The sequence below is a fragment of the Ailuropoda melanoleuca genome, chromosome 14 (assembly GCF_002007445.2).
Source record: "Ailuropoda melanoleuca isolate Jingjing chromosome 14, ASM200744v2, whole genome shotgun sequence".
Classification (NCBI taxonomy): Eukaryota; Metazoa; Chordata; class Mammalia; order Carnivora; family Ursidae; genus Ailuropoda; species Ailuropoda melanoleuca.
This window is the reverse complement of record NC_048231.1, coordinates 3505992-3529314: the sequence shown is the minus strand read 5'-3', so window position 1 is coordinate 3529314 and position 23323 is coordinate 3505992. Positions and strand designations below refer to the sequence as shown.

Sequence of the window (23323 nt, the reverse complement as noted above, 5' to 3'; positions counted from 1 at the left end):
AGAAGTATGTACTTTGGGAATGGAGGGATAGCAGTTTCTCCTGATTTCATATACATTCAGTTTTTAGATTTGTAGGTTTGGGTGGGGAAGGGTTGATAGCAGTTGTCTTCGGAACCCTCTGGTCTGAGTGTGCGCCCCGGCTAATTGGTGACAGTAAATAAGAGGGTCTTCTCTTCGTTGTTCTTGGGCAAGGCGCGGCCAAACCAGGTGAGGCCACTTGCTGCGGCGCTTCCTGGTGAAGATTGGTTGGCGTCCGGGTTTCCTTCTGCAGAACTCACGAAACCGAAAAGCCGGCCCCGCTCCGGGCAAGGGGATCCGGATTCGCTCTGCTACTTGCTCGCCTCAGGGAAACCTCAATCGTCAAAGCGTGACCGACCCTACACAACACCTCCAGTTCTCCGAGGAAAAAAGCGAGGGAAGGACGGCCCTGAAGGAAGGCAACTGTGGGGAAAGCTAAAGAAACCCAAGAAAGATCCCTTTCCTGCGAGTCCGGCTCGGGGCTACTCGGCGCTGGCAAGGCCACTTCAGGCCGGGCGGTGGGCCGAGAATCCGCCCTGCCAACCTAGCCTCTCCCCGCCGCGCGCCCCTCACCCCGGGGACTCAGCCCGCAGATTTTCTTTTTTGTTTCAGTTCCTGCCGGCCAGCTCGGGGATCCTTTGCCAGGAAGACAGCGCCCTCTCTCTCCTGCGGCCGCGCCCGCCGCCCTCCCGCACCTCTTCCCTGCTCCTCTGACCTCCCCGCGCCTGCATTTTGCCCCTGCCCTCCTCAGCTCGGCCCCCTCCTTCACGCCCCTGCGCCTCTCTGTCCCAATAATCGCCTCGGGGAACAACCCGAGACAGCGGCGCGATCCGAAGCCTGTGCTTGGCGGGGCAAGAACGCCAGACCTCTGGCTGCAGGACTGGGCGGAGCTGTCCCCGGCGCAGACGCTGCGTCCGAGAGCTCTCGCGTGGCCCTGGCCGGGGTGGGGGTGGGGGGGTCCTGGCGCAGGCGGCGGTACCGGAGGGAGGCCTGGCTCCCCAGCCTAGGCACTGCCCGCTGGCGGGCGGGGCTGCGAGCTTTCCTCCGCGCGCGCAACGGGCGCGCGCGCGCACCTGGCACAGCGGCTTGTCCGGGTCCGCAAGATGGGCCCGCCAAAGGTGGACTTGGGCCTGCAAGCCGGGTGACGGGAAGGTGGCGAGTGAACTTGAGTAGAGGCAAGGAAAGTTCTTACAGCCTTGTTCCAAAGCCCTAAACACGTCCCTCGCTGTCTGCCGGCTCTGGAAGCCTCACTCTGCGGGCTTGCAGAAGGGCACAGCCCCAGTGTTAGAAAAGTTGTTGGAAAATCCAAACCCAGGCAAGTGGGCGAGACGCGCGGAGGGGCACGAGTGAGTAAGCACCTTTCCAGCACCCTCCACCCAGTATTTCTTTCCACACAGCTCAGAGGACTAACGCTTCATATAAATGCCGCTCGGCCCATTCGGGAGCAGAGGCAGTCAAGCTTCTGTCCATAAAAATCTGGATCCTTCAGAACCCAAACAATGTATTCGTGTGGGACTGCAAAAACATTTCCTATGGCGTGGATTTGCACCAACACAGGTACAGGCCTGAAGTACTTTCACCGCCCCAAATTCTCCCTGCGCCCGGGAGCCACAGGGGTAGTTCCCCTCGAGCTGACCCGGCTCCAGAGCGCAAGCAGCTCTCAGAAATGCACTAATTGAGTCGCAAACCACCGGCCGCCCTAACAAAGCGATCCATCTCGGCAGCTCAGCGCCCAATTTGTCCACAGCACTTTCTTCCGCAATTCAGAAGCATTATCTTGTTTTTAGAAGTATCGCGGCAGAAACGTGGCAATTATCCTGGGCTCGGGTTACGCTAAATGGCTTTAGGCTGAGAAATGGAAGAATACAAATGCCGCGAACGTGCTGATCGCCTCGCTGCGGGACCTGTACCAGGGTAGGGGAAGCTAGCTCGATTCCGTAGGGGGAGATGGAGGTCCGGCGCAAGTTCCAACTCTTGGTTGTCTCTCCCAACGGCATCAGCCAGAAAGAAGTGTCGGGCCTTTGTCCCTAGAGGTTAAAGATTCTGAGCGATGGACCCTCCGAGGTTGAGAGAGAAGAGGGTCATATCCTGGCATGACCGGGCCTCGGCTGTGGGTCAGCAACCAGTTGAGAGTTTCAGGCACTGCTGGAGCAAGGAAGGGAAGAGACGTCGAGGGTCAGCGAGGAAGATGGGTAAGACTCCTGTTCCTCTCAGAGACAAGTACACTAAAATTGGGGAGGAGGGAATTGCCCTGGGAGAAAATTACTACGAGAAAAGAGAGTCGGCTCTGAAGAAAGGGTAGAGGCTTTCACTCCTGAGCGAGGGTCAGGCCTGGCCTGGGAGCACAGGCAGATGCTGCATTTTGGGAACCCCGCGGGAACTGTAGAGGCCCAGAGACCACGAAGCATCGCCATATCAGGAGAAGGGGGGAAAAAGAAAAAAAAAAAAGTTTTAAGAATCTTCATCTCTGTCTGCCAGGGTGAGTTTGGGCCTGGAAAATGGGAGAAAAGAAAAAAGAAAGTAGCAAAACGCGTTCGGGTGCCGGCGCCGGGTGTGCAGACGCCCTTGCTCGCCCCAGCCGCCCAGCCCACAGTGGTAGCCACGCTGTGCGCGTGTCTCTTTCTCGTTCTGCTCAAACCAGCCCCCACATCTTGAAGTAATCAGCAGCCGAGAAGGGACTCGTCCCCCTGGCATCTCAGGTTAAAGGAGGAGGTCCAGGAAAATGTGGTAGAGCCATTACAAGAAACCCGAGCCGCAGTCATCAGGGACTCCAATTGCCTTCGCATTAGGATTGATTAGAGACCAGCAGTACCGTAATGACCCGGAAAGAGGGGCAGCCGGGGATTATTAATATCAGAATGTGCCGGGGGAGGTGGGAGGAGGACTGAGGGGAGGGAGGGGAGAGTAAAGTGGGGAGGGAGAAGTTTTAAGTTACTAGGATTTATATATAAGTGCAGGCTTACCTGAAGAAACCAGATAGTCAGTGAATCACACAAACAATAAATCTAATTGCTTCTTAAATTTCACCAAGCCTGATTTTTTTTGGGAGGGGGAGGAGTAAAACCATCGTGAAAACCAGGCCAACATCTTAGTTTTTATAAACATGTGGTTATATAAAATTGTGAGAATCTAAGTGAAGAGATGGGGGTGTGGGTGCTGGATGTCCACTTTCGTTACCAGCGGGTCTCTTAAAGGAAGGAAGGAAGGAAGAGGAAGGAAGAAAAAGAAAGAAAGAAAGAAAGAAAGAAAGAAAGAAAGAAAGAAAGAAAGAAGAAAGAAAGAAGAAAGAAAGAAAGAATGAATTTGGGGAGTGCAATTTTGGGTCACTTTGGGTCTTCTATCCAGGGCTAGGGGCTAGTGGAGTGGACATTTTCTGCAGTCTTCTTTGCAGAGTTTCTGCAAATTTTAATTGAAATAGTGATACCTAAGTAGTGTCTTTTGTTTTTTGTTTTGTTTGAGACACCAGCGATCAGGATCCCTAAGAGATGTAGAGAAGAGAGTGGTTTGTCTCCTTCCTCGGACTATGAGCCAAAACAAATCAGCCCCTGATGGTCTGGGCTGAAACGCAGCTCACTGGATAATTAACTCCATCTTTCCAGTCCACCCTAACTGTTTATTTAGTGTCACCCTGCATTACCGTCACTAGCACTTTCCTCTGAGCAGGAGGAGCTGCAGGCTTTCACCTCCCAAAAGGAAATTCTTCTTAGCTTAGACAGATGGGGTATTCAGGATGTACATTAGTTGAGAAAAAAGTTGGTTGGAAATTCAATGGAAGGTAAGGACTCTTGAGTATTTTTTGTAAACTTGCCTAAGACGATATTAATAGAGAGGTGACAAGAGTGTCTTAAATTCTTAAGAATGGATTCTTAGAACACTCCCCTTTATTTTCTAGAAAGGTGCTTGGCATCTGATGTTGAGTGGCATCTTCTGGCTCAAATATGGTCATTGGCGAGTCCCCGAGCCACAAAGCCTTCTCAGAACGCAGCTAAAGGCGGCCCTTCTCCTCCAGGTGGCCAGCCCACCTTCTTCTGCCCTGCCCACGGGCTCCCCCACGTTTTGACGACGCCACCGCTCAGCCTAGCTCGTCTCCAGGCTGAGCCCGACGGCCCTGCCGGGACTTCAGAGTTTACTTGCCCCGCGCCAGCACCATCTGTCTGTGAAACCTCAGATCCGCCGCAGAAAGAAGCAGGCGCAGGCGCCCAGAGCCTTGCTGAAGGGAGGGGACCGGGAGAGAGAGAAATACAGAGATCCGGAGGGGGTGTGTGTGCAGGAGAGAGAGAGAGAGAGAGAGAGAGAGAGACCGAACAATGAGATTGAGACAGTGAGGGAAATGTGGAGAGAGGGTGAGAGAGATAAGGGAGTATAAACGAGAAACGAGGTTCGAACACAAAATAAACGAGTTTCCTCTTTCAGAATGAAAAGAGAGAAGTTAGAGGGACACACAGAGAGAGACAGACGTGGGAGGACACACACGGGAGGATACGCTCTCCACACACACACACCCCAGCCCTGCCCTCCAATCTGAGTTCCCTCGGAAGCGCCGTCTCTCCGGACGGCTCTTCCTCTCCCTTCCCCGCCCCTGGGATCATGTGGAGCCCGTATTTTCAGGAGCCGCGCGGGGCGGCAGCGTTTTTTAGCAGTAAGCAGGGCTAGCAGCCCGCTCTGTTTGTCCAGGTGTGGGCGGGGGGCGGCGTCTCCTGGCGTCTTGGGCTGGCGCTGGATTTTCTCACCAAGGAAGCAGGAGGCAATACTCGCAGCTTCCCGCTTCCAGGAGAAAACGCCCTCCTTCCATACATACATAAATATATTAGGGGAACAGACAAATCTTCATTGTTCAGAAATAAGCCGAGAAGGCCGGCCGGTTCCCCTTGGCCCTGCCGAACGAGGCTGGAAAGGAGGGAGGGAGAGAGGCGGGGGCCGCGCGGATCCGGTGTCACGTTGCAGATTCCCACTAAAGATAACGAAACGTGATCTATTTTTCAGAACAGCAAGTGGATGGGAAAGAACCTTGACAACACAAAACTCATTTACTAATGGACTGGTTTTAAGTTTCTCTTCTCGGGGTCCGCAAATCTCCCTGCCTGAGTCCTCGGCCTTTTCAACCCTCGCGGGGAGCACAGTCCCCCAGGAGGCAGGTGGGCGGCTGCTCCGGCGCCGCGCTGGCCGTCGGAGCCCGGGATCCCAAGGGTCGAGGGCACCAGGAGTTTCCAACCGAGCAGAGGAAAAAGGTGAATGTTGTCACTGCAGCCAAGACTTGGGGAGTTTCCGCACTGCCCTAGAGCGACGACGCTGATTTATTGAAGAAACACCTTCCGATGCTCTTCCTTTCCAAATATAGGTAGAGTAGGATTCCCGCTGTAGTTCTTGATGGCGAAGGAATGCCAAGAAAGCGGGCCGGGAGCCCCAAAGCATCTCTCTCCAAGCCAGAAGGGAAGCAAGTGGGTTCCACACAGAGGTTTTTAAACTAAGGCCTTATATCGACCCAGCCGGGAAACCCCACCAGCAACTAGTTCATTGGTCTTTTCCATGAACATTTGTGCGCACCCGGCGGTTACCTGCACAGGGGAGGCGCAGAAGAGCCGAAACCTGGCGTCGGGCGCCGGTCGCCAGCCGCGTTACCCTCGGGAACCGCCGAGAAGCAGCGAGCGCAGCAGCTTTAGTTGCTCGTTCGTTCCCTTTAAATCTCCGACGCATCTCTGCTTTTCGTGTGATTTGCATTGACAGCAAAGGTTTTAAGTTACTAGAACAACTCAAACCTTTCTGTGTGCTATTTAAAATGGATCATTTGGTTTATGTGGTTTGTAAATTCATGTCATTTTACCTCTTTTAGTGGTTTTCACTGAAAGGCTCCATTTTGGGAAACCTTATATATCCGAGCCAACAATTAACATTTATAACAATTGGTTTCCCTAACCAAGGGATCGAAATAGTAGGTAGGCTCATTGGTACAAAGCGAATAGCACTTCTCCTTTCTAGTTCCGTGATCTACTGGTTTAAACGCAAGGAGAAAGGCCGGCGGGCCCCGGCACCGCCTCTGAGGACTAGGACCACATCTCATCAACGCAGTGCCCGCCGTCCTGGCACCCACGCAGTCATCTCCCCAGTTGTCGCCAACGTCTCTCACGTCCTTATTCCTTTTGAAGAAAGATGAAAAGAAGTGGGCAGAGAGGTCCAGAGGAAGCAGAAAAAAGGTGGTCATATTGGTGTCTAATTGCCATCTTTCTGCTCCTTGTCATCTCCTGTAAATTTATACCTGCCCTTATTTGTCCAAGCTACGCCTCATTTCCTTATACAAAATTGTTAATTATAAAGTACACCCCATACTCAACTTACCCTTTGTCTTTTAAGAGACATGGCTATACTTACAGACCCTCTACCCCTACACACACATTTTAATTCTGCGCACTTGCTCCAGACTTGAGGGTATTAATTGATTTTTAGAGCGGAGTGTAAGCCTCCGTTCCAGTCTTCACACAGCTGCCATGTCAATAAGGACTATTCCAAGCAGAGACGTTCCTTCTGGCAGGACACTGAAGCTCCTTAAGACTTCATCTGAAGCATCATGAGCGCTAAAATAAGACGGCAAGGGAAAATTACCAGACACATGGGCTTCAGCTCAGCAGTGCCAGGCTTCCAGTTTAGAAAGTAAGTCATTGGGCACACCATATGGTAGGGGCTTTTTTGAAATAATGTGCACACACACACACACACAAAGAAAAGAAAAGAAAAGAAAGAAAGAGAAGAAAAAGAAAAAAGAAAAGAAATTCTATGCACCCATTAAATGCATTTTAAAAATAACTCTAAAGGTAATGAAATATCAGCATTTATCTCCAAGGTCTAATTGCATGGGATACTGCAGAATTTTAAGGATGCAAAAATGCATTGTGTGGGAGTTCAGGGGAGAAGCAGCTTCTCTCTACTTGGAATCTCTGGAGAGAAAGCCAGGGAGGTGAAACTCTTCCTGAGTTTAAAATGTACATTGCAGGGTGCACTGAACTAGGCACATTATTTTGAAACCATATAAATAATACAAGAGGAAATTTACCCAGTGCTCCTCCACTTATGTATTAATATATAAATGGTTCTGTGGAGCTGGGCTCTGGCTCATGTAATCAAAACATATTTGAAGAAGACAAGCAAGTTTAAAGAGCCAAGAGTTTGTTCTTCGCATTCACTAAGAGGGTGCATTTAAATCAAAAGCATTTTTGAAGTGTACTTAAAATTCTGTTTTGAACTTATCTAATCAGAGATAAGTATAGTTATAAAGTCACTCTCCTTCTACCATTCTGCTCCCCTTATCTTCCCGCATTGTTCTTATCTGCTGCCAGTCTCAGCTACTGACAATAGATTATCTTTGTTTAGAGACGCTAATTGTTTTCAAAATCTTTTTAATAATTGCTTTGGAACAAGGTGTGCAAATGAGGCTTAAGATAATTACAGCTTCATTTGTTTGTACAGTTTTACTAAACATTCTCCACATATACACAAAATAACAGATGATGGGACTGAAATCTCAGGACATCTCTCATTCCCTGGCAGTAAAATAGGCCAGCATTGCAACCTACACACACACACACACACACACACACACACACACACACACCCCTCTTTATTTAATCTTCTTGGAGCCGATGTCATCCTGGCTTTGAGGGCAGTGTCCCTCTCAGAGCAGGGCAAGGATTAGGTTACAATCAGATGGCTATTGGAGCCGGACACAGTTTTATTTAATTTACACCCCATTCAGCGCCTTTCGTACGAGGTTCCCAAAGCATTTTTGCTAATAGCAAGTAAAGCTTCTCGGCACTCCTCAGTAGCAGAGGTGGCCTTGGAAAATGCAAACGCGCAGATTGGGAAACTGAGTCCAAAAGGCTGCCCGCTTTTGGGCAGAACGTTAAGATACCAAATCACAAATGAACCCTCAGAATCTTTATTTGCTCAGCAACAATGCTCTAAACAGCTCTTCTCTGGGTCCCGAATAGTCGTGGCCTCTTGAAAATGAGAGAAGCCCTATCTAGCTGGGAATACTTGTGCCCTTTGGAGGGCGGTGGGGGCGAAGGGAGAAAGGCAGAGGAAATTAGGCTCCTGGAGCTGAAGTCAGCCTAGGAGAAGCCACTCTTCCAGAGGCTGCAGCCCGGAGCCCAGCTCTAATCTTGTATTATTTATCGCGTTCCCTAAGCTATTCATCAATCCATTATTTATTCATTCCAACATTAAGGTAATTAAATATGAGCTCACCGGGAAAGGGCAAGTCTGCAAGGGACAGGGACAGGGGTACGGAGGGAGAAGAGAGGAATTATAAGGTCTGGAGTCATTGATTTGTGCAGAGATGTGCACGGCTGCCCTTAGATGACACTGGAGAGGGGGCTCACGTTGCAGGGTCCTGACGCGCTCACCCACTCACACCCCCCGCCTCTGGGCAGCGCGTCTCCCTCCTCCCCCCTCTTACCCCGCTTCCCACCTCTCAGGGTCCTTCTCCTCCCACCACTCCCTATCCCGGGCTCCACTGCCGCGCCCTCCCCGCGCGGGGCGGCGCGGCCTCGCTGCCTGGCTCGGCGGCGCGCGGGCTGGCCAGCCCCGGATAGGCGCCGCCCGCAGCCAATCAGCGCGCCGGGGACGCTGCGCGCTTTAAGGCCGCTGCGGGGAGAACAGAAACCAAGTTCCCCGGCAACGAGCAGCATCAACCCGGCGGGAGGCCGGAGCCAGAGAGGCCCAAAAGGCTGCGGAGTGAGCCGACCTCTCGTTGTCCAGCGCGCCCCCTCCTCCTCCTTCCTCAGCCGCCCAGCCCTAAATTTCGACCAGCTTTTTCGCCTACGGAAATCCTAGGGAGGGGGTTAGGAGCAGCTGCGCCCCCCTCCCTGCGGCTGCCGCCCTCTGCTTTTTCGGCGCTGCTCCCTGCCGCGTGCGCCCGGGCAGTGCACCTCGGCAGGCCCCAGCCATGTCGATGCTGCCGTCGTTCGGCTTCACGCAGGAGCAAGTGGCGTGCGTGTGCGAAGTTCTGCAGCAAGGCGGGAACCTGGAGCGTCTGGGCAGGTTCCTGTGGTCGCTCCCCGCCTGCGACCACCTGCACAAGAACGAAAGCGTGCTCAAGGCCAAGGCCGTGGTTGCCTTCCACCGCGGGAACTTCCGCGAGCTCTACAAGATCCTGGAGAGCCACCAGTTCTCGCCTCACAACCATCCCAAGCTCCAGCAACTGTGGCTGAAGGCGCACTACGTGGAGGCCGAGAAGCTGCGCGGCAGGCCCCTGGGCGCCGTGGGCAAATATCGGGTGCGCCGAAAATTCCCGCTGCCGCGCACCATCTGGGACGGCGAGGAGACCAGCTACTGCTTCAAGGAGAAGTCGCGGGGCGTGCTGCGGGAGTGGTACGCGCACAACCCGTACCCCTCGCCTCGTGAGAAGCGGGAGCTGGCCGAGGCCACTGGGCTCACCACCACCCAGGTCAGCAACTGGTTTAAGAACCGGAGGCAAAGAGACCGGGCCGCCGAGGCCAAGGAAAGGTACGCGGCGTGCTTCCCGCAGCTCGGGCGACCCCGGGAAGCCTCCCTTTCCCCTCCGCCCCTTCTCGCCCCCGCTGGCACCCGCCACCGCGTCCTCCCGGCCGGCTGGAGCCCGTCCGCGGGGCGGCGCCCAGGCCTCCGCGATACTGCAGCGAAAGTTCATGAACTCCGAGATCGCTTGCTAGGGATGGGGAGTCATTTCATTTGAGCGCCCGCGCGTGGGTTTCTTGGGGTGTGAGTGTCAGGAAATATTGGCGCTCGGTTTGTTTTTCATGCCTCCCTGGTTAGCTAGGGCGACGAGTGGGGGTGGGGGGTGCAGAGCGAGTTTTGGGATCCAGTACAAGGGAAGTGTTGATTGGTGTCTGGAGGAAAGGGGTTCGGTGGGGGCTGAGGGTAGTGAACCTCTCTCCTCTTGCTCCCCAGAGGGGTGGAGCTGGCCTGAGACATCTGCTCTGCCCCCACTCCCACCGCGTTCCTTACTCGCTCTCTCCTGGTAGGCTTTTGGGCGAGAGGTCGCCGCTTCATTCCGCATTAGCTGTATAAAGGGAGGAGTCTTGTAAAGAAATCCACAGAAAAGAGGGCTTTGGAAGAGTTGGCGCTGCATTATCTGGCGCCCCAAGCCCAGAAAGGATTGCTCCTCTCGGGGCTGCCTCGCGCGTGTCCCGGTGCCTCGGCGGGTGCATCTCGCGGTCGGCGCCGCCGCCCCGCGTGAGGAAGGGGTCTCCAGTCGCGGACTTCTCTCTGGAGCTCAGAAGGCAATCTTATTTTAACCTGTCTCTGCCTCCGCCCTCCTCGCGCGAACACCCCCTGTCCACCTGGCCCGGCTCCATCCGTTTGCTGTGGAGTTTCCGAGGGAGATTCGGAAGAGCGCGGGGAGGCGGCGGCGGCGGCGAGGGCGCTCCGGGAAGCCGAGGAGTTTTGGGGAAACCTGAGCCCCTGGGAGGACTGGGTTTCCTTTGTTCGCTTCCGAGCCTGGGGGCAGCAGATGTCGCCTCTGTGTTCCCCTCTGGAGCCTGGATCCTCTCGGCTGCAGTGGGCGCGAGCCTGTGAGGGCAGGGGAGAGAGGGGGGGAGACAAGCAGGCGCTGGGGCCGTGGTGGATGGGCCGGCATGAAGACGGAAGCGGCCAGGGCTTCGAAATGCTGCCGTTTACCAGCACCGAGCATCCGGACTGACGCCCGGGCACGCCGCGCCGGCTCTCGGGCTGTGCGGAGGCTCGAAGTCGCTTCTGCTGGGAAACAGTGCGCTGTTGCGGATGTCCGACAGGGGGTTGAGAGGGGGCTATGAGCGACTCAGGATTGAGCGACTAACACGGGGACGGGGACAATAGGGTTCCAGTTAGACTTCAGTTACAAAACGGCCGTCCTATAAGCCAGGCCTGAGGGCCCAGTCCCTGATGAAATCGGAGAGACTGGCTGCGCTCCCTGTGTTTACTCAGGTCACTGGGCCGCTCCGGACACCACTTCCCATGACCTGTCCTGTGCCTCTGAAACCACAACCTCCGGGCAGGGGCAGGGAAACTCGACGTTTAATTGTTTCCTCAGATGGGAACAGGACAATTGACTTGATTCACCCTAGACATCTGCGCGTGGGGCTCTGTTTGTCCTCTGATCATTTTCTTTATCACTCACAACCATTTGTTGGAAGACTTTCAAATTCAATTACTTCTAAATGTGGTGCTAGTTGAGAGTACTTTTAAAATAACTGCTTGATCAAAATTTTGAAAATAATTTTTGTTTCGAGTAAGTCATACTGATCTGGCTTTCTAAAATCTGGAAGAGGAAAAGACCTGGCTCCCCACAAGCTCTGTCTGTAGTTTCACATTTCTCCAGACTCCTCTGCCTCCTTACTTCCCCCAGGACCCTTGGGGATGGGTGGGAGGGCACAGCTCCTCCATTTGGGTGTATGACTGATTGCACAATGGCCCTTTCCTCCTCCAGCTCCCCTCCCTCCACTCACACTTTTTTTAACCTTTTTTTTTTTTTTTAACCATATGGTGTTGTCCTCTATTTCTTAGGGAGAACACCGAAAACAATAACTCCTCCTCCAACAAGCAGAATCAACTCTCTCCTCTGGAAGGGGGCAAGCCGCTCATGTCCAGCTCAGAAGAAGAATTCTCACCTCCCCAAAGTCCAGACCAGAACTCGGTACTTCTGCTGCAGGGCAATATGGGCCATGCCAGGAGCTCAAACTATTCTCTCCCTGGCTTAACCACCTCGCAGCCCAGCCACGGCCTGCAAGCCCACCAGCATCAGCTCCAGGACTCCCTGCTGGGCCCCCTCACCTCCAGTCTGGTGGACTTGGGGTCTTAAGTGGGGAGGGACTGGGCCTGGAAGCAGTGACTAGGGACACCTGTAAATAGAAATCAGGAACATTTTTGCAGCTTGTTTCTGGGGTTCTCTGTGCATAAAGGAATGGTGGACTTTCACAAATATCTTTTTAAAACTCAAAACCAACAGCAGTCTCAAGCTTAGTCACCTTCTTCTCTCCTACTCTTGCATTTCCCATCCCAGTGCAGAGATCAGGGAAAAAAAAAAAAAAAAACCCAAACAAACAAAACACCCAGTCACCCAGTCTTGATTCTGGGCAATCCATGTGCCAGCTTCAGTAGTCTTTCTTTTCTTTTCTTTTCTTTTTTCTTTTCTTTTCTTTTCTTTTCTTTTCTTTTCTTTTCTTTTCTTTTCTTTTCTTTCTTCCTTTCTTTCTCTATTTTTTTCCTTCAGTGAATGGGAATTACAAATCAACCGGATTTTAAATATTTCCTTTTAATTTATTTATGGAAAAGTCTTTTTGGGAAGAGGAAAAGGAATTGGAGAAAGAGAGAGAGAAGTCTAAATAGTGAAAATAAGAGCCTCCAGCCAGGAGGAACTGGTTGCATTCTTAAGGTGAATAGAAAAAAAATATGATCTTATAACTTTTTGATGGCGAAAATTAAGTTTACATTTTTCATTTTTTAGTGTTAAACACTTTTATGTAGATTAAAATGAAAGAACAGTATTAGGGGGAAAAAAAACCAAGTGCCTAAATGTCTTAATGCTCTCTGTGTAAGGCAGTTAGAAATAGCAGTGACCATTAGTAATACAACTATTTTTGTCAAATTTAGTGGGGTTTTGGTTGTTGTTTGTTTTCTTGGGTTTTTTTTAATGGCAAACTTTAAAAATGTACCAATGTGAAAAAAACACTTTCCTGAATGCCATTACTTCCGTGCCCTTGAAGCTTTCATATCTGTAGCCTACTCCTGTTAAGGGTTTCTCTTGTTCCTAGTTTCTAGCCTGCAAAAATATACAACAAATCTGACAACCTGGTATTTGTTACTAAAACAGCATGTGTTTTCAGGTTTCTTTTCTATTGTACCTAAACCAGTCTAAATTAAAACTTAGTAAGAACACCAGGAGTACGGTTCTGTTTCTGAAAGGTGAGTTGTGTATTGCTGTCATTGGGCCCTTTTTATTTTATCTTATTTTTTTGAAGTTTTCTTGCTTTCTTACTTAATGGTGGTTGTGAATTGCAGGGTACTTTGAAGGCCACCACCTGAACCAAGAGTGGTGACTGAGTTGATTCTGTGACAGAAAAAGAGTGAAGTTAGCTTTGGGGTATTTATTTATTTTTTTATTAGATATGCAGTTTTGTTTACCACTAGCTCTTCTCCACAGCGTTCATATGTTAACTCAGCTCTTTTGTATTAACGAGTTTATGACAAGACTGTGAAAGTAAAATAATTTATCTGCTTGGAAAGAAAAGGGGGGCACTCAAACAAGGATAACAACATTGTGAATTAATCTGTATAAATAGAATGCAGACCAGTAGGACAGGAGCTTTTTGCACTGCTGCCGGATAGTGTCCAGAAAAATCCCAGTAATCATGTAGGCTCCATATTATTTTTGCCTGGGGCAAAAATGATGTATATTTGTATTTAGCTTTTAAAATTAGTGAAACAAATGGCATTATTTATTAAAATTCTACTCAGGATAACAGGATTGGCTTGCTTGTGCTTTGTAAAAATATTCGTCCCCAGAGAGAGTCTATTTATTTTCTGACATGACAGTTTCATAATTTTGATTTTCCCCCATCCGTATCAATATTAATATATTCATTTCTTTATTACTCTTTCCTATCTTTCCTGTCCTGATCCAGGAGAGCGAGGTGTGTGTATGGGGTGGGGAATGGAATTTTGGCCTTCTTATTATGAGGGTTGTTTTTTTTTTAATGTCAAATTGCTTTGACTGAGTTCAAAGGAGAAAGGATCACTGTACTTAACTGTAGTCACTTTTACTTATGAAGTCATTTTTTTCCCCCTCAGTGATGGACAGATGTGCACACGGCCGCTGGGAGACCATCATTTGGATTGGGAGCTCAGGGTCCCAATCTCCCTTGTTAGTGTTTTGGATCATTAAGTTGGTGTTTATTTAAGTCACTAGGGTGTTTATTCTCCATGTCTTGGGCCACGGAGAAATGCCACCCTCTGCAGGAGGGGCTCTCACAGGGGATCTCCGCACATTCTTCACATTCACTCCCCAAAACAAACACCCTGCACAAAGATAGCTTTCAATGACCCTGACAGGCTTCAAAGGACACCGCGGAAATCTCCCTGGAAAATAAGGAAGGGCCAATTACTTTAATTTCTTACATGCCCTCTCTTCCTACTCCAATGACTACCCCCCACTCTTCCAGCTCTACTTGGTATAATTTTAGACTTGTGGAAGATCTGTCTCCCTGGGCGCCCCGGCCCACTTCCTGCTCCCTTGGTTGGTGAATCTTGGAAAGAAATGTCTGCAGATCGGTCAAGGAGCAGAGCAGGCCAGTCCTGTAAAAACCCCTGTGATTACTGCTTGTAAACTCGTTAAAAGGACAATTTTCTGTCACAGTCATAAACTCTTTGTAAAATCCCTGGCACTCGATTCAGAGTGCGCATATTCCAGATGTGTTTAATAAGAAATTGCACAATATGCCTTCCTCCGCCATCGCTGGCTCAGTCTGGCTAAACTAGGGACAAGCAGGAGGAGGTGAGAAAGCTGGATATTGCTGCGTTTTCTTGGCAATCATTTTAGAGCGATCATTGGGGGAACTAACCACATTTTTTTTCCTTGAGGAAATCTTCGAGGACCAGCTGTTAAGGAACCTCCAATTTATCTTCTCGGCGTCTCAGTTTAACTGAATCAAAAGCCACTTTTCGTTTCTCCTCTGCAGGTTTCTTAATGATAGCCAAAAGTAATGAACAACGGCTTATAAATAGTGTTTTTAGGACGAAACTTTACAGCCTTTTGCCAGGTAAAATTTAAAAAACAAATATGGCGATTTTCCCCCCTGACGTTTTAAATTTGAACGCACAATTGTTCGGATCCCAGCCGCCAGCTCGCCTTGACCCCTTGGCTGAGAACGAAGCTTCCTAAATATTCGGAGGCAAAGGGACTTGGCCGGCGGTTAGCCCTCAAAGCCCCACGAGCTGCAGGCAAGGAGACTGGAGCCGCCGCGGCCGGGCGCTGTGGGTCTTGAACCAATTCTCCAGGCAAGGAGAGCTTGGTCTTGACCCCGAGCTGAAGTGGAAACTTCCAGGAAGAGGCATTGGCATTGGCGTTTATGGGCGAAGTCTGTTTGCTGAACGGTAACCCTCGTTAACGCCTCTCTCCCCCGCACCTGGAGGGCCAGCACCTGGCACTGAACCGACGCAGAGCCGCCCTTCCTCTGCTCCGCCGCCGCCGCGACTCCCGCAGCGGCTGCGGCCGAAGGGGTCTTCACTCCTACCGCCTTCCCCGCCTGGAGGCCTTTGCTAAAGTCTGCAGGCAGAACTCCAGGTCCTGGGAATCCCGAGACACCCATGCCGCGAGACTCGGGCTGCAGAAAACCCCTCCCGCCACCCGCAGACTCCAGACGCAGTCCTTGCCACTCTTTGGTCCCGAAGCGCGGCGAGTCCGGGTGCCGCTGCTCTCTCCTCCCAGCCTTGGCGGGGCCTCTTCTCCACCAGTTCGCAGAGAATCGCGCGCGGGTCCCGCATCCCAGCTCAGCTCCAGGCTGGTCGGGCCCGCGGACACCTTGAGAACAGAGGCCTCGAAGGGCAAGACAAGGAGGAGGGAGCCTGAGCTTCGCGGGGCAAGGAGCAGCCCTCGTCTTGTGTACCCCGGAGCCACCTCCCCGGCCCAAGTCCGGGGCTCCCGCTTGGAGTCGTGGAGCAGAGCTATATTCTGGGCGAGGCACGTAGGTGGCCCCGGACGCACGACTGCGGGGTTGGAGCAGGCCGGGCGGCGGCGGGATGAAGGCGCCCCGGCCCCTTGCTGAACCCCGCCGAGCCGCAGGTGTGAACGCTCTCTGGTTCTCCGACACCGCGCTTTGGGTCCAGGGCCTGCCTCTGGCCTCAGAGCCTAGTCGGGAGGCGGCCTAGGTTCCGCCGCCTGTTCCCTACTGCCTTTCCTGCTTCAGATAGGTCCCGTCTCCTTCGCTTCCTGAGGCCTTAGCCTCGGCCTCGGCTTTCGGATCTTTTCACCCGCGCGGTTGGCGGAGGAGTGCCAGCCAGGTGCCTCCGGCCTGTCGCTGGAACGTCGACTGGCGAGGAGAGCGTACCTGGTTTCTAGAGTCTCGGGCCGGCCGGGCCGGCAGCTCCTCTTCTTCGGCGGGACCTGGTCGGACGTTTTCCCCTTGGCGGGTGGTCCTGGGTCGGGCAGCAGCCTCTTCCCCACGCACTGCCCGGGGCCCCAGTAGGGAAGGCACCAGCTGAGGCCTGCGGGGCGCTTCGGTCCGGGCTGCCGCCACGAGCGTTCTGCCCTGCTCTGGTGGGGTAGGTGGCGCTGACAGGGACGCGGGGTGGGGGGTGGGGGCAGGGTTAAGGTGAGGAGAGTCGCAGGTGGCCCACGTGCTCTCTCTGAGCTCTTTCTCCTTTTTCTGAGCTTTTCCCAGGGCGGGAACACTAAAAACTCTCCCAAACTACCTCCTCCAGCTGCCGGAAGCCAGCGGAACCAGTGCCTGTGCCCATTTCGCCCCCAAAGGGCAATTCGCACTGAAGCTGCCGAGGGCTCAGTCCCTTAGCCAGCAGGCATGTTCTGCGACCTTAGGTGGGGACTTCTGAGCCCCTCAAGATCATAGTGAACCCCCCCCCCGTCTGATTGACTCCAGTAGCTCCACCTGGAAGATTCTGGAAAGAGATGGATGAGCCATCCAGGAACAAAAAGAGTCAAAATCTTGGGCGAATTGTTGGCTTACTGTCCACCCAGAAAAAGCGCTGCCCTGGGAAGGCCGCGTTTTTTCTAGTGTTTTAAGCAGAGTATATACACACAAAATTTCGTTCCAGCTGATGAAATTGGAAACCTGTTCTCCCACTGAGGATGACAATCAGTGTTTTAGACGCTGTGGTCCTTTCAGACAGCGAAAAACAACACTACAGTAGCGTTTAAAAACAAAGAGAAAGAGACTGCTTGAGGCGCGTGGACGCCGGGCTCTCCAGTAAGAGTTTCAGCTTCTCTCCTTTTAACTTGTTAATGGACAGCTGAGACCCCGTTCTCAGCAGGTGGAGCACAACCAACCAGAAGTTGCTCCCCTCTTTCTCTTCGATACATGGAAGTCTTTTTTTCTCCCTCTCCTTTTGGGAAAGTGCTCATTTATTGTTTTCCTTTGCCATAACGTTAAAATACTCTTAAAATCACATTTCTCCCCCTGGGTCCAACAGGAAAATGTAGAAAGAAAAACAAAGCCAAAAAACTGAAAACCAACCTCAAACAATCTTATCTTTCTGAGAAAAAAAGGTAAACTTCAGACTTAACACACGCTTAAGCTTACCTGAAGTGGCTACCCAATCGTAATTGAAATACTACTAGGTGATATTGGCTGCTCTCCTTTCTTCACTGCCATTAGTGGTTGTCATTAAAAGGACAGGTAAATAGAAAGATTCTGGCCCTTTACTCTAGTAAGGAGGCATGGAAATGCATACTAGCTCCCTCCATCTGGTCCCCTGTTCTTCCTACTCTTAGAGATAAATCTTTTATAGGACTGACATGGGTGGACCCAAATAGAAGCACTCAAGAGTTAACACAAGACAATTTACTTTAATTTGCTATATAATTTATTTTAATTTAGGATTTAAAATTGATTATGGCTTTTAAAATATCATGGTTTATTTATAGTAGATACAAGGGTTTTTTGGGGGAGTGGTGGTTCAGGACATGAGCTGATATGCATGTGGGATCTTAAAGGAAAGAACAGCCCTAGACTACATATTTTTACTAAACATAGGGCATTTAACTGTTTTAGGATTCTTAAAGAACATTGAAATCTTCTTTAACATTTCATAGAGCTGGTCAGTCAGCATCCCTGATACAAAATCTGCAGGTTCTTGTCAGCAAGCCTGCAAATCCAACTTTCTCGATGTTCTTTTTACTTTATGTTAAATGCTTTTTGTTTCGTTTTGTTTTTTTACAAACCCAACTACTCTCTCTTTTGCTCCCCTACCCCAGGCATGACTTGAGCTACTTTGCGACACTTCAATTCTAATTTGAGTTGCCACTTATCCAAATAATCTAAATACCAGGAAAAGGCAATGGGACTGTGAAAAAAAAAAAATAACAAAACAAACCAAACCCACATAGCTGTGACATCTTTAGTTAGCCTTCACACAGATATTATATTTAAACTGTTAGTATCAGTATGCAGTAATGCTCCCTTAACTTTTGCAGCTTGTGTGTGTTGTGGGAGTAGGGGGTAGTGGGGGGAATAGATGTAGTTGGTGGAGGGGAGCAAAAACTTACAGTGCTTGTACAGAAAATGCCGATTTTTGAGGGGGAGGTGATATAGTCTGCCATACCTTGCAAAAGACAACTTTACCTCTAAGTCAAGGGGATAGTTACATGGAAGAAGCACTAACTCTGTATTTACTTAGAATACCATGAATGTGAAAGTAGGTAACAAGCTAAAAAATTAAGCCAGATAGAAAGTCAATGTGCCTTAGTATCTATGAAGTGAAAAGAACATTCAAACAATTGAAGCCTTGTCTGTCTGCAGATATGTGGTGAATATTTTCTATGCGTTGCTGATGCTATATAAACATAACATGCTTCCTCCTAAAGTCAAGTTCTTGATTTTAATTGAAGAATAATATTGCTCAGGGCTCTACCTCTGAGTACAAATAGCTAATCTAAGAAAATCAGTTCTGGGAATCTGGAACCAATGGTTGATTTCAAAATAAACATACAAAATCTTCATAAAGAAAGCCAGAAGGATTATTTTACATACAATATATCTCCTGATTTCTCACACAAAAAAATCTTTTATGGAAAAACTAAAAGGCTGAATGACAATGCAGTCCCCTTACCATACTTCTGTTTTAAAAAATCAGTCTGTTTTAAGGCTCTAAAGCTGTCCTTGTTAACTTTCCCAACATTAATGTATCTTAGAAGCAAATCTGTATGTCTTTCCTCTTTCCAATTCAATTTTTTTCCAGGGAGGGAAAGAGATATAGGACAAAGAAAAGTAGAACAAAATAGAAAATAAAGGTATAATTTAAAATTTGTATTTGAATATTTAATAAGTAGCAGTTAAACAGTACCCACACAACAAAGAACACTAGCATCCTAACTTTCTGTTTTTGAGCAACTAAGGCAAGAAGTAATTTTTAAAAAATTACTTCTGAATTAAGTTAGGAATAAAATAAATGGGGGAAATTTTGAAATAATTTGGATTTTCTGGGGTGCCTGGGTGGCTCAGTTGGTTAAGCAGCTGCCTTCGGCTTGTGTAGTGATCCCAGGGCCCTGGGATCAAGCCCCACAAGAGGCTCCCTCCTCAGTGGGGAGTCTCCTTTCCCTTTCCTCCCTTTCCCTGCTTGTGCTCTCTCTCTCAAATAAATTTAAAAATCTTAAAAAAAGGGGAAAAGAAATAATTTGGATTTTCTAATACAGAGCCCAACATGGGTGCTCAACAAGGTTGACTTAGGGAAGAGTCTGGGGGAGGGAAAACAACCATCTACAGACATTTCTTAGTAACTTGTGATAGGTAAAGGTTTTCTTGTAAATAGGATTAAGCCCAACTGCACTGACACCAGGAAGGAAGGAGATGAATCTGCCTAAGTTCGGAGACCACACCTGGGGCTCCTTTCAGTAGGTAGAACCAGGCGACAGGAATATGCCCCATTCTCTCCTGGTTCCCTCATGTTCCAAGTCCCACTAAGATGAGAACCCCGCAAACTAAGAAATTGACGAGTTGAGCAGAGGTAAAGGTGTTCCCTCCAATTCTCATTTGGGTCATTTGATGTGAATGTGTGCTGGGTTTTCTGAAAATTTATTTTTAGTTCCCCTGGGGGACAAGAAAGAGTTAATTTGTTTTCTGACAGGTTTCACACTGTGGGCAGGTCTGCCAAAAAGGAGAGGAAACAGAGAACAGCCCTATGATTAATTCTACCTGTTTTTCCCATGAGCGATCACCTGCTCCAGGGGTCATGAATAGCAGGTAGCACTCCCTCTCCAGGGCTCTGAGAGCTTCGTTTGTTTGGTGACAGCTGAGTGACAAGGCCTGAAACCCGAGCCCATCGCCCGGCCTGATGGGGGGATAAAAACCCTGGATGTTCCCTCAAACATTTCAGGAAATGAAAGTTGTAACGCGATCCCTCCTGCGCCCACATCTCCCCCAGCAAACACAAAAGCTCAAAGGAGCCTTCTCGGATTGAATTCGGCCTAGAGTTGATGGAGGGAAAGCGGAGCCCGGGCGAGGTTGGGGGAGGAGAGAGGAGAGGGTTGGGGCTGCGGCTGGCAGACTTTCTGAGCTGGGGAAGGAGAGGAGAGCCGGGGAGAGACCTGGGCGCAAGGGGCCCGCGCGCCTCTCGGGGCCGACATCCACGCCGCGTCCCAAGCGCCCTGTGCCTCCAGACCGCGTGGGCCGCTGCTGCCGCCGCGGTCACATCTGTCTTTAGGGTCAACTCTGAGTGAGAAGGGAAACTCGTGGCCTCAGGCCCAGCACAGACCCCTGCCTTGTAGCGCGGCCTCTACATCGGGGCCTAGAGCCTCCCGCTGGCGGCAGCGCAGGCCCTGCCCAACCTTTGGGCCCAGGCTTGCCTGGGCGAACACTCTGGCACCCCGCGCCAGCTCTTGGGCTGAGGTGTCCTTTCCGACCGCACCGGGGGCCCGGACAGGGTGAGCTGCCGGGATCCTGAGGCCAGGCGGCGACAGGGCGCGGGCTTCACTCAGCGCCCTCGCGCTCGGCCGCCCCCATCAGTCAGCAGCATCCATCTGCCTCCCGGCCTCACCCGCACTGGCAGTGGAAGCTTCCCGGCCTCGGCTGGGAGATGGTGTGGGGTGGGGGTAATGAGAGAAAAGGGAGCGGAGAAGTTGACGCTCAGATTCCCACGCGGCCAGCCATCCTTGGGTCGTACTCTCCTATCTACCACAGCGCCCCGTGCCCGCGCAACCTCACGGTTGGTAGAAGGTAGTAAAACCAAGGCCCCTAAAGAGGCGTTTTTCTCCTTAACCTAGACAGCTGCGACTGTTCATTCTCTTACAAAATTTTCTTTTCTCTATGAGTTCGGACAGCATTATCAGTCCCCATCTCTCCCCCCAACCTTCATGGAGTCTAGGCAGGTGGTTTTGTTTTTGTTTTTTAAAGTAGAAAAACATTACAGAGAGAATTGAAGTGGGAATCAGAATGATGCATTGTCATTGATCTATCCCTGAGACACACTTAAAACTGTGACTGTACCAGTTACCTAACTTCTCTGATCCTCAACAGGGAAAATGAGAACTATGATCCTTACCCAGCAGGGGTACTGTGAAGCTTAAATGAGCAGAAGTATTAAATGTGAAGTGCTTGGCACAATAGACATTTAATGAATAGTAGCTATAATTATAACATGCTTGTAGCCTCCTTAGACTTGCACAAAGCAGCCTGGGAAAATTCTCATGATGCTAGCCTTTCCAGTGAGGGAAGATTATGGCCATTTCCTCCTTTTGCCTGAAACACTGAAAGAGGCACAAGTTACTGTAATAGAGACCCAAGGTCTGATTAGCTTTTGGGGGTAGTCAAAATTGAAACCTATTTCTTGAAGCTCTGAGTCTAGAATCTTCCATTTTAACTCCAGGAATTTAATTCTGGAATGATATTTATATCTACAATGCTTGGATTTTGTCATGTCTATTCTTCATGATTTGAACACTATGTAGATGCCATCATATATGGAAGAATTCCATTGATGAAAAATAAAACCCACTTAAATGTGCCTGAAAATGACAAATTACTTAGAAGGGAACTAAAGCATTCAGCTGAGTAGAGAATTTAAGGCCCCACCTAAATGTGTCAACATAAGTGTAGAGTAAGAAACTACTTTGAAGATTTAATGCTTTGCTGATGTTAACACAGTGCTGGATATAATAGCACCTGATAAATATTTTTTGAGTAAATGAATGGGCTGCTGAAATGACAGAGAGTCTTTAGATAGAACACAATTCCCAGAGTTGGAATTGTGCAGGACCCTCTTGGGTACATTTCTTCTCTTGTGACACTCTCTAATAATCACCAGGGATAAATAGCTCATTTTGACATATTGCACATCCTTCTCTGATTTCAAGGACTTTCTCATTCAGGTATTATTGAAAGCAAAGTGCATAGCTAAAATTTGCATGGGTAAGAGAGAGAGAGAGAGAAATTTCTTCTGGGATTATGTTGGGATTTACTTTTGCTGATAGACGGAAAAACTCCAGCAAAAATAAAAATAAAGCCCAGAGAGTAGGTGAAGCATACACGTGGTAGATGTCTTTAAGGATGGATCCTTACATACCGAAATCCCTTCACAATGATTTCATTGTCATTGTTGGAAAAAGCATTTTGTATTCAATTTTTTAACACTACTTTTTCCTCCAGCATTTTCATTTTTTTCAAGTATCCTGGCCAACTAAAAACTGTACATATTTAAGTTTTTAGTTTAGGGAAGTTGATCTATTTATAGTCAATTACTATACCCACTCAGGAAGAGTTCAACAATGTTGTTTGTTTTTTAGTAAACCCTATATTACACTCATAATCCCATGAGGTAGAGGTGGAGGGAGTAGATGACTGTTTGGAAATTTACCAAAAAGGTCTGTTATATACATGTCTTCTACCTTATGCCTGCAAAATTGCACTTGTCCGCAAAAATCCTTGTTTTTGGCAAATGCATGTTCTAGCATAACTTTTATTTGCAAAGTAAAGATTTGGATGTAAGCAGTACACAGACAGAAATGAATAGAAAAAGTGAGAGTTCAGGCCCATCATTTTTAAGAATGTGTCCCATAATCAGAAAACATTTGGTAGGGGGCGCCTGGGTGGCACAGCGGTTAAGCGTCTGCCTTTGGCTTAGGGCGTGATCCCGGCGTTGTGGGATCGAGCCCCACATCAGGCTCTTCTGCTATGAGCCTGCTTCTTCCTCTTCCCACTCCCCCTGCTTGTGTTCCCTCTCTCGCTGGCTGTCTCTAACTCTGTCGAATAAATAAATAAATAAAATCTTAAAAAAAAAAAGAAAACATTTGGTAGGAACTATAACTATATTGGTGCTAGATCATTTGCTTATTATGAAATGATTTACATAGTGCCAGGGCCAGGAGTTCTCAGAATTACGCTTTCTTTTTTTTTTTGTTTTGTTTTGTTTTGTTTTAAGATTTTATTTATTTATTTGACAGAGATAGAGACAGCCAGCGAGAGAGGGAACACAAGCAGGGGAAGGGAGAGGAAGAAGCAGGCTCATAGCAGAGGAGCCTGATGTGGGGCTCGATCCCAGAACGCCGGGATCACGCCCTGAGTCGAAGGCAGATGCTTAACCGCTGTGCCACCCAGGCGCCCCAGAATTACGCTTTCTGTCACTGCTTTTAACATGA

General features: G+C 49.5%; 1 protein-coding gene across 1 annotated transcript; it reads left to right on the top strand.

The window, feature by feature from the left end:
* Positions 1-8595: 8595 nt before the first annotated feature.
* On the top strand, positions 8596-12898 carry SIX1 (SIX homeobox 1). The gene is made up of 2 exons (XM_002913029.4): positions 8596-9513; positions 11530-12898. The coding sequence occupies exons 1-2, from the start codon at positions 8954-8956 to the stop codon at positions 11822-11824; spliced, it is 855 nt and encodes a 284-aa protein (XP_002913075.1). The 5' UTR covers positions 8596-8953; the 3' UTR covers positions 11825-12898.
* Positions 12899-23323: the final 10425 nt, after the last annotated feature.

Bases quoted from the DNA above. Each gene is read 5' to 3' on its own strand.
- SIX1 (XM_002913029.4), top strand. From the start codon at position 8,954: ATGTCGATGCTGCCGTCGTTCGGCTTCACGCAGGAGCAAGTGGCGTGC. The intron at 9,514-11,529 runs GTACGCGGCGTG...TCTATTTCTTAG, and splicing joins GCCGCCGAGGCCAAGGAAAG to GGAGAACACCGAAAACAATA.